Source organism: Balaenoptera acutorostrata, chromosome 2 (genome assembly GCF_949987535.1).
Source record: "Balaenoptera acutorostrata chromosome 2, mBalAcu1.1, whole genome shotgun sequence".
NCBI lineage: Eukaryota > Metazoa > Chordata > Mammalia > Artiodactyla > Balaenopteridae > Balaenoptera > Balaenoptera acutorostrata.
In genome coordinates this window covers 173722543-173733233 of record NC_080065.1, presented here as the reverse complement: position 1 = coordinate 173733233, position 10691 = coordinate 173722543, and the positions used below count along the sequence as shown (strand labels likewise).

The following is a 10691-nucleotide window of genomic DNA, read 5'->3' as shown; positions in this document are numbered from 1 at the left end:
CCTCCTGCTCACACACCTCCTTGGCTCGCCCATGCCCCAAGGAAACAGCCCCACTACTCAGCCTGGTGTTCAAGGTCTTTACAGGGTCTGGCCCCACCTCTTAGCCTCAGAAATCACCTCCTCTCCAAATTCTGCTTTTCAGCAAAATAAACTACACATGATTCCTTGAATAGGCTTTGTTTTCTTTCCCTTCCTTGCTTTTGCATTTGCTCTCTTTGCTACCTGAACTCCCCTTGGTGAACTCATATGCATCCTTCAAAACCTCAGCTTCAATATCCTGATCCATTCTCTGGTCCAGCCCTGATCCCACAGGTGTCTGGATTTGTCTCCCCCAGACTGAAGGCTTCTGGGGGGCCAGGCCCAGGGTTGAGGCTTCTCGATTCCTCCAGAACCTATTTGTTGAATGAATGAATAGTTTTCATATATGTGTTTTGAGATAAGAGCCACTGAGACCTTTCTCAGAGCTGAAGGACTTGGAGACAGTGTGGATTTCTGTGGTAATGTGAGTCACCCACTGGGCCACCTTGGGACAACTCTCTGAGCTTCACTTCCCCAGCTATGAAATGGGGGTGGGGATTCCCCCAGGGTTATTCAGACCTCACAAACTTCAGAGTGAGCAGCTGTTTGGGCTTCCACAAGCCCAATCCTTCCAGAACTGGAGAGGGTAGACAGGAGAATCTTGTGTGGGGTCAGGGAATCGAAAGCAGACCTGAGAGGAACTTCTCACCAGCCATACAGCCCCACCAGCAAAGTCCCCAGAGCTGCCACACAGTTGCTTAGGAGGAAGTGATACCAAGAGGCTTCCCGTCCTTGGCTAAGTGGAGCCCGTAAGCCCCAGCTTTTCCCACGGTAGGTGTGAGGTCCCAGCCCATTTAGAAAGTAAGGCCTGTAAGGAGAGGTTGGGGACTACCTGGGATTCAGCCCACTGAGACACCCAGCAAGGTATCCTGGACCAGTGAATCCCCAGCGCTCTCAGCCTGGCTGAAAGCGGGGCCTGGAGTTTCTTTTTTATGCCAGTCTGGATGTGGGATGTTGTGAGTTTGGAAACATTTGCTGCTTGAAGTTTTAAGGGACCATGAGTTAGGGGTGGAGGTAGCCTTGGTGGATGGAAAAGGGAAGGGGATCTGCGATGCATTAATAGAGGTCTAGTGTAAGGGGAAGGGGATGTGAGCCTCCATCCCCTCCACCCCCAACTTGAGCTCTCAGACCCCAATCAGGAGCCTTGTGGGGGCTGGGAGGGTGAAGTCGCTGTAAGATCCCTCCATTTAAAGAAACCGGAGACCTGGCAAGAAAAAGTTGGGAATGCAGGTAGCCAACAAAGATTAAGTGTTTCATATGCAAAGAGATCTTACAAATAAACAAGAAAGAAAATGCAAGGAAAAGAACAAGCATTAATGGATTTAATTAAAACCAAATGGCCACCCCCAAGAGCTTCTGTTTTGCCCAGATACCCTGATCCCAGTGATATGAGCCATTTAGTCATTTTACCTCTTCTCACACCTTCCCCCTCCCCAATGTCCAGGTTTGGCTGAGTTGTAAATATTCCTATTTGTTGAGGTATCTTTCTTTGTTTTGGAGCTCTTGTTTGGCACTAAACACATTCCCAGCTAACGGATCCTTGGCCATTTAGGTTTGATTTTCTATTTAAATAGTAATAAATCTCATAAATACTCCATCTAATGAACTTAACTAAACCTATATCAAGCTTCTTTGTTCAGTCCCTCATTCTCCTCTTTGGATCCTTCCTCCTTTTGAGTTCTCTATTCTGGTTTCTGTGCTTATTTAGACCAGGATTTCTCAATCTTGACAATGCTGGATCATCTTCTGTCATGGGGCGGTCCTGTGCCCTATAGGATGTTAATTTAAGCAGCATCTCTGGCCTCCATCTGCTCGATGCCGTTAGCAGTCCCATTTCTCCACCCTGCCCCAATCATGATAACCAGAAATGTCTCTAGACATTGCCCAGTAAGTATCCCGTGGGAGCAGAATAACCCCTGATGGAAAACTGATTTAGACTCTAAACTGCAGATGGGGTAGGGGGGAATCACCCTCTAAATTTTCATGGGATTCTGAATGAGGGTGTCTCTTAGCCAGAAGTTAGGGTCCCAGGCACACCCTTGTCTTCCAGCATCTGTGGGTCTCTGGCCACCAGTGTCACCAAAGAGAATGTTGTGACATCTCTGGTCTTACTTTTGGTGACTTGGGCTTTCTACTGCAGCTCTTGAGTTTTTTCCCGTCCTCGGAGCTCAGGGATCTGCCAGGTTCACCTGGGAACGCTCCTTTCTTGTGGTCCACTCTGGACTCGGGCCCCTCTTCAGCTCAGGAAAATGTCCTTCTAGGATTCTGTTCATTCTTGCATCATTTGTCAGTTCACAGTCTCCTCTCAAGATTGTGATTTGCCTTTTTGGGTCTCCCAGACCTGCCCTCCAGATGGTGAACCACCCGCTGAGGCTGGCAGCTAACCCAGGGACGCCATGGAAACAAGACAGGCTCTGTGCCACCCGCAGACAGGGTCCCCAGCTGCTCAGACTCCACCAGCTCTTTCCTACCTCAGGGTCTTTGCACCTGCTGTTCCCTCCCTGGGGATCTTTCCCTCACAATCTCAGCCATGATGGCTCCTCTGTGCCATTCACATCCCAGCTTAAATGTCATCCAGACCTCAAAATCCACACCCACCACCCAACCCCATTTCCTCCCGTGGCATTCATCCCCTTGTATCTCTTCACCGAGGTTATTATTTAGTGTTTGTTCCCCCTCAAGCATGTGAGTCCCAGAGTGGCAGAGACATTGAGGTATCCCATGCCTGTTCACCACTGTGTCCCCGCTCCCGGGAGGTGCCTGGCACACAGGAGAAGCACAGTAAATATTGGCTCGAATGAATGAATGTGTAACTTCATTCTGAGAGTCAACATATGTATATTTTGGCCACGCCATGCGACTTCCGGGATCTTAGTTCCCCGGCCAGGGATCGAACCCGTGCCCCCTGAAGTGGAAGCACGGAGTCCTAACCACCGGACCTCCAGGGAAGTCCCAAGAGTCAATATTTTTTCAGATGCTGTGGCATCCCAGCATTCGTTCGTTCATTCATTCATTCAACACACATTTACTGAGCACCTACTACTCACCAAGCACAGTTCTAGGGGCTGGGGATAAAATGATGAATAAGACTTATTGCATGGAGCTTGTATTCTGGTGGGGAAGATGGATGAGAAGCAGTACATTTTTTAAAATTTTTTAAATTAATTAATTTATTTATTTTTGGCTGCATTGAGTCTTCGTTGCTGCGCGCGGGCTTTCTCTAGTTGCGGTGACGGGGGCTACTCTTCATTGCGGTGTGCCGGCTTTTCACTGCGGTGGCTTCTCTTGTTGTGGAGCACGGGTTTTAGGCGTGCGGGCTTCAGTAGTTGTGGCACACGGGCTCAGTAGTTGTGGCTCGCGGGCTCTAGAGTGCAGGCTCAGTGGTTGTGGCGCACGGGCTTAGTTGCTCCACGGCATGTGGGATCTCCCCAGACCAAGGCTCGAACCCGTGTCCCCTGCACGGGCAGGTGGGTTCCTAACCACTGCACCACCAGGGAAGCTCCATTTTTTTAAGTTTTTATTTTAGGAAGTGAAAAGTGCTGTGGAAGAAAGAAAAAGTAGGCTAGGGTGGGGGATCAGGGCTGCCAGTGAGATGGTGTGTCCTGAGGAGGTGTTCCTGAGAAGGGGACATTTGAGCAAAGACAAGAAGGAGGGGGAGGAGGGAGTTGTATAGAAATCTGGAGAATCAGGCAGAGGAAATAAACTGTGCAAAGGTCCTGAGGCAGGACCGTGCTCAGCATGTTTGAGGTTAAAATCCCAACCACACTCTTACATAGGGTTAATTCCCATTTTACTTTGAAGCTCAGAGAGGTCAAGCTTCTTTCCCAAGGTCACACAGCAGAACCTGTGGAGTGGGATCTGAGCCTCATTTCGGGGAGACACCTGGCTGGAGAGGCCTTGGCCAGGCAGTGTGCAGAGACAGTGATGGGCACGTTGGGGAAATGGCCTCATGGATCAGGGCAGGAGCCTCTGTCCCAAGCACCAGCACCCATTTGTGGCTCTAGATAAAATGGGAAACTACTCTCTTCTTGCTCCCAGGCAATTGCTGGGTGGGGTTGCTTGGAGCTCGAGGGGCCTACCAGAATCCACTGACTACCCCACAGTGTTTCAGGTGCCAGAGGGGAGAGCGAGGAGGCCCCAGACGAGCACAGACATCCTGAGGCAATCTGAAGTAAGTGCTGGGGTTCACATATTCATTCAACAAATACTCGTTGAATACCCACTAGGTACCAGGTGCCGGGAACTCCCTTCACACCTGCACAACCTAGTGAGTTGCTCAGATGCCCCCTTTATAACTGAGGAAACTGAGACCCTAGGTATGGAGGGCACACAGCCAGGGAGTGATGGAGTTGGGATTTAAACCCAGGAGTTGGGCTCCAGAGGGCACCTCTCTGAGGTGAGACAGTAAGTGTTTACTGAATTAGTAAGTCCTGCCTTGGATCTAATCTGGCATTTTCATGCTGCGCTGGAAAATAGATCTTCAAATTTAGGGCTGGAACACAGCACAGATACCACCTTTCCAGACAAAGGGACATTGAGGGAGTCCAGGGAAGCCTGGGAAAGGGATGTGGACAGGAGACCAAGGGCTCTGCCTAGATATGGGAAAGGAAATCTTTGGCGGGGGGGAGGTGGTTGATGGATAAATAAAAGTGTGCCAGGCTGCTCTCACCTTCTGAGATGGCCCACACTCTGTCGAGTGTGTTTCTCTCTAAACAAATCCACTTCTTTTTTTTATATTATTTTTTAGATTTATTTAATTAATTAATTTATTTATTGACTGCGTTGGGTCTCCCGTTGCTGTGTGCTGGCTTTCTCTAGTTGCAGAGAGCGGGGGCTACTCTTCGTTGCGGTGCGAGGGCTTTTCATTGCAGTGGCTTCTCTTGTTGCGGAGCACGGGCTCTAGGCACGCAGGTTCAGTAGCTGTGGCTCATGGTCTCAAGAGCCCAGACTCAGTAGTTGTGGCACATGGGCTTAGGGCTTAGGGCTTAGTTGCTCTGCGGCACATGGGATCTTCCCGGACCAGGGCTCGAACCTGTGTCCCCTGCATTGGCAGGCGGATTCTTAACCACTGCACCACCAGGGAAGCCCTAAATCCACCTCTTACCTATCACTTTGTCTCTCACTGAATTCTTTGTGACGAGACATCAAGAACCTGAGCTTTGTTAAATCCTGAGACCAGAACTAAAACCCCCAGCAAATGGAAGATGTTACCATTCTTCACTCCAGAAAAGACCACCTGAGGCCAGATTAAAGGAACCAGAGAAACTCATCAAGAGATTACCTGAGACCAGATTAAAGGAGTGCAGGCCCTGCACACACCCTAATCCTTATCAGCAAGCCTGCCCTTGAACCATTGCCACATCCTCCTGGGTTGGGACACACAGTTTTGAGGGGCACGAGCCTGCTGCTTCCCCCTTTTCCCTGGCAAAGCAATAAAGCTCTTCTTTTCTACTTCACCCCCCCGCCCAAAAAAAGTGTGCCAGAGAGAAACTTAATGAATTTACTTTTATTCATAAATTCATTCATTCAGACACTCTCTGCTTCCCCCATGTGTTTGCCTCATGCTGCGCAATGCCAGGACCCTCAAGAAGCCCCCAGTCTTGGGAAGAAAAAGTCAGAGATCATGATGAAACTGTACACCTCAGACTGGGACTTGAACCCAGCCTAAACCCAGACTGACACTTGAACCCACGCAGCCAGGACTCGAACCAGGCCAAAACCCACAGTCTTCCAACTGAGATCACACACCATATCAGGTGAGAAAGGCACCAGGGTATGGGGTTATCAGTTTTTATAGGGGTGGGTAATTTTATAGGCTAATGAGTGGGAGGAGTATTCCAGCTATTTTGGGAAAGGGCGGGGATTTCCAAGAATTGGGCCACTTCCCACTTTTTGATCCTTATGGTCGGTCTTGGAATTGTCATGGTGCCTATAGTGTCATTTAGCTTGCTGATGTGTAACAGTGAGTGTATAGTGAGGCTCAAGGTCTAGTGGAAGTTGACTTGTCTGCCATCCTGGATCCATTTGGTTCTAATCAGTTTATGTCATGTCTGTGGGCTATGTCATTCTTTCAAAGGTTGTGCCCTGCCCCCTTCCCTCCTGTTTGAATGACCTAGCCAGAGAGGGAGACAGGGATAACTAGGAAACCAGGACTCTTCCTGAGAGGTCCAAGAGGACTTCCCAGAGAATGGATCATTTGAGATGCGTTTTAAAGGAGGAAGAGGAGTTTGCCAAGGAAGATAGCTTTGTTTGAGACATGCTGGGCCTGAGGGTTCTGTGAAGAGCCAGGGCCCATGCTCAGCTCACAGGACCATTAAAAATAGTCAAGAAGGGCTTCCCTGGTGGCGTAGTGATTGGGAGTCCACTTGCCAGTGCAGGGGACACGGGTTCAAGCCCTGGTCCGGGAAGATCCCATATGCTGCGGAGCAACTAAGCCCGTATGTACGCCACAACTACTGAGCCTGCGCTCTAGAGCCCGCGAGCCACAACTACTGAGCCCACGCGCCACATCTACTGAAGCCCGTGCACTCTAGAGCCCATGCTCTGCAACAAGAGAAGCCACCGCAGTGAGAAGCCCGCGCACCGCAATGAAGAGTAGACCCTGCTCGTGGCAACTAGAGAAAGCCCGTGCACAGCAACGAAGACCCAACACAGCCAAAACTAATAAATAAATAAACAAAAATAATAAATAAAATAAATTTATTAAAAAAATAGTCAAGAAGAATGAGTGATGGTTATATCAGAATCCCAGAAGCTCAGAGCTCCCTGGAGGAGCAAGTGAAAAGGGAAGCAGGAAGGATCCCAGCAGCTCTCAACTGCTAAAAAGGGAGTTCTCTGCCTCTCTCGGGGAGGCTCCTGGGCCATCTCTGAGAGGGGGACATAAAGAGGACCAGCTTGGATGCGGGGGGTGGGGGGTGGGATTCTGGGCACACTGAATCTGGGAGGCTCACCTTGGCATCTCCATGCCTGTTTTCTCTGTAAATATTGATCCCTGATAGGGCCTGGGCAACAGTCAGAGCCAACATGGGGTACTGGAGGAGGTGGGAGCCGGGGGAATCTCTGGGGGTGAATTTCAGTATTTTTCCAACTTGAGCAGCTATAGGGCTGCAACCAGGTGTTGGGGTCCACAGGTAGCTCTGGAAAAGTGCTTGGCCCATCTGGCATCTTCAGGCATCTTCAGTGAGTGTTATTGTCTGCAGAAACTGACCAGGGGTCTCTTCGGACCAATCCCAAACTCAGGCGGACCAGAATGAGGTGTTCTCGGCCCCTGCGGACAGAGGTGGGCCTGGCTGTGGCTCTGGGCACCTTCACCCTCCTCCTCCTCTTCAATCTGCACGTCACCACCCACCTGCCCAGGCCTGAAGGAGCCGCCGGGCATCCTCGTGGCTCTGGTCTGGCCCTCGCCGCCCTCCCGCCCACCGCCCGCCCCCTGCCTGGCCAACATCTCCATGGCCGCCCTGTCGGACTTCGCCAGGCAGCTGCAGCACATCCGCAACTTCCTGCTGTACAAACACTGCCGCGACTTCGTGCTGCTCCAGGACGTGCCGCCTGACAAGTGCGTGCAGCCAGTCTTTCTGCTGCTGGTGATCAAGTCCTCGCCCAGCAATTATGAGCACCGGGAGCTGGTGCGGCACAGGTGGGGCCGTGAGCGCCAGGTGCATGGTGTCCAGCTGCGCCGCCTCTTCCTGGTGGGCACGGACCCCAACTCGCTGGAGGCGCGCAAGGTCAACCGGCTGTAGGCCATGGAGGTGCGGATGCATGGTGACATCCTGCAGTGGTATTTCTACGACTCATTCTTCAACCTCACGCTCAAACAGGTGGGCTGGGGCAGGGAGGGTGTCACCTGATTGGGGCCACCTCTCCTTCCAGCCCAAAGTTGCTACCACCTCCTCTGAGGAGCTCTGGGGACCAGAAACTCCCATCAACCTCGCCCCACCCCATCTACTGTCCTCATGGTGATCCGAAGTCTTCTTTGTCCAAGGGAGGCAGGGAGAAAGGACTTACAAGCCTGGCTCTCCAAGCCTTGATGACCTGGGCTCAAATCCAGACTCCGCTTCTTATCTGCTGTTTGCCATGGATGATCATTCACCTCTCTGTGCGTCAGTTTCCTCATCAGGGAAATGGGATATTAATTGAACTCACCCACCTCTGAGGGCTGCTGTGAGGATTACATGAGATGATATTCATAAGGCACCTGGACCAGTGCCAGGTGCTCAGATAACATTGGCAATGGCGCATGGGGAGGGCTGGACAGAACACATCTTATTTCTTTGTTCTGGTTCTGTCTCCCCATGAGGCCCAGGTCTGTGTGTTAGATACTCCACAAAGACCTTTCTGATGGAAAAGAAACCATGAGGGGTAGAAAGAATCTTGCCCATGCTCAGAGGAGGAATTGAAGGCTCCAAGGACCCACCCAGGATGCGGGGGGGTGGGGATGGAGTAAGCTGAGTAGAGACACAAGTTGAAAGGGGCCCAGTGCAGGTTCCTGCTCATAGTAAGTACAGACAGGTCTGGGTTCAAGACTTTGAACAACAGACCTTCTCTGTTGTATGACCTTGCTCAAGGCACTTTCTCTGGAGAGCCTCTATTTCCTCATCTGTAAATGAGATTGAAGACAACACCTGCCTCTTAAAATTGTACTAAGGATTCAAGGTAGGGCAGGCACTGAGTACGGTGCCTAGCATGCAGCCAAAGTTATTATGGAGGTAACTGAAGCCAAGGCGGGTAGAGTGCCCAGAACCTCTTAACGTGCCACGCTCTTAACGCAGAACACAAAAGCATGTGATAAACGTCAACTTGACAAACATGAATCCAGTGCCTACAAAGTATTGACCCCATAATGGGTGCTGAAGAGATGGCACATAGGAGAGACACAGCTCCCACCCAGGGGGACCCCAGAGTCTGGTGGGGGAGGTAGATGTTATATAACAATCATACAAGTAATTATTTAATGGTAGTGCTTGGCAAGGCAGAGTCAGAAGGAATAGCAATAAATGTAAATGTGACAATTTTCAAGCACTCCTTGGTGCTTTACAGAGCATCATCTCTGTAGATCCCCAACACTCCTGGAGGCAGGTCCCATGATGCGTCCTGTCTGGGAAGTTGGAAACTGAGGCACAGAGAGGGGCAGTTGGTTGCAAAGGACCACAGAATGACTCCTTTAACCCAGAATAGCCTGAATGGAAAACACATCCTTGCCTGGCCTCGCTGGGCTGGGGTGGCTGACAGGGACCCAAAGCTGATGGCCCCAGACATCAAGCCCGTGTGCCCTGTCCACTCCCCCTTGCAGGTGCTCTTCCTACAGTGGCAGAAGACACGGTGCACATGCCAGTTTTATGCTCAACTGGGATGATGACGTCTTTGCCCACCCTGACCACCACCTCTCTGTGGGGAAGTTGACCCTCAGTGTGTGCCCCGTCCCCCTTCCCTGGAGCAAGTACTATGTGCCGAAGGTGGTGACAGAGGAGGAACACTACCCGCCCTACTGCGGGGGTGGTGGCTTCCTACTGTCCCGCTTCACAGCCACTGCCCTGCGCCACTCCCCCCCGCCCTGGACCTCTTCCCCATTGTTGATGTCTTCCTGGGCATGTGCCAAAAGCAGGAGGGCCTCACACAGTGGTATCCTCACAGCCGGTGTTCAGGCCCCCTCCAGCTGCCTGTCCTCCTTTGACCCCTGCTTCTACCGAGAGCTGCCGCTGGTGCACCGCTTCCTGCCCTACGAGATGCTGCTCATGTGGGACGTGCTGAACCAGCCCAACCTCACCTGTGACAAGCGGACACAGATCTACTGAGGTGGAGTCAGGGCCCCCAGCCTCGAGGCTACTGTCTCCATCCCCATAGAAAGGGCAGCAGCTTCCTCCCCGGAAGCTGAGACCTTTGTCCTCCTAAGTGGGCAGGACCTAGGAGAGTACCAGGGAGGTTGGAGGAGTCTGACCGGTGAATTCCTACACATCCTTCAAAACTCACCTAGTACTGCCTAGACCGTGTTCCATCATCCTCCCTAGACTCTCAGCTGGAAGGACCATCTCTTTCCATGTCAGCTAATGGCAGAAGCACTTCTGCTAGGGTCCCAGCTGCTGCTGCTGCATCCATACCTTTTCCATGTCCCACTTCCTAGCCCTGACCTTGATCATGGGCTAAAGCCTAAGCAGTGACCAGCCTCTCCTTGGTTGTGAACCTGCAATGGTGGGTGAATTCCTGCAATGGTTCAAGGCCAATTGAGGACACCTGGGTCCACACGCAGCTGAAGCAAGAAGGAGTTTTCAGCTGGGAAGAGAGGGTTTCTGTTCTCCACCCCTCCCTGGATCTTGGACCCCTCAGATGGTGGGAGGGGCCAGAGAGTCTGGGAATGGGACCACCCCCTCCCTGCTTGTGGCTTCAAGCGCTCTTATGGTGGAAACATTGGGCAGAGGAGGGAGGGAGCTATCTGTCTCAGGCTATCGGAGCTCAGAGTTTCTGGAGTCCCTGACAGGACCCAGCCCCACACCGGTGCTCCCCGACAATACAGGAAAGAGTACTGGGGCAAGAGGGGTCTTCACTGGGCCCAAGGCCAGCACATACACCTTACTGCCCAGAGAAGGGGGATATTCAGGTCCTTGGGGAACCCTAAGTTC

At 51.7% G+C, this 10691-nt stretch overlaps 1 protein-coding gene across 1 annotated transcript; it reads left to right on the top strand.

Moving 5' to 3' along the window:
• The first annotated feature begins 7327 nt into the window (after positions 1–7327).
• Positions 7328–10055, top strand: B3GNT3 (UDP-GlcNAc:betaGal beta-1,3-N-acetylglucosaminyltransferase 3). Its single transcript, XM_007195481.2, is given in 6 exon segments — positions 7328–7413; positions 7415–7895; positions 9368–9402; positions 9404–9621; positions 9624–9684; positions 9686–10055. Coding segments are annotated over 6 exon segments (1065 nt in total). The 3' UTR covers positions 9870–10055.
• Positions 10056–10691: the final 636 nt, after the last annotated feature.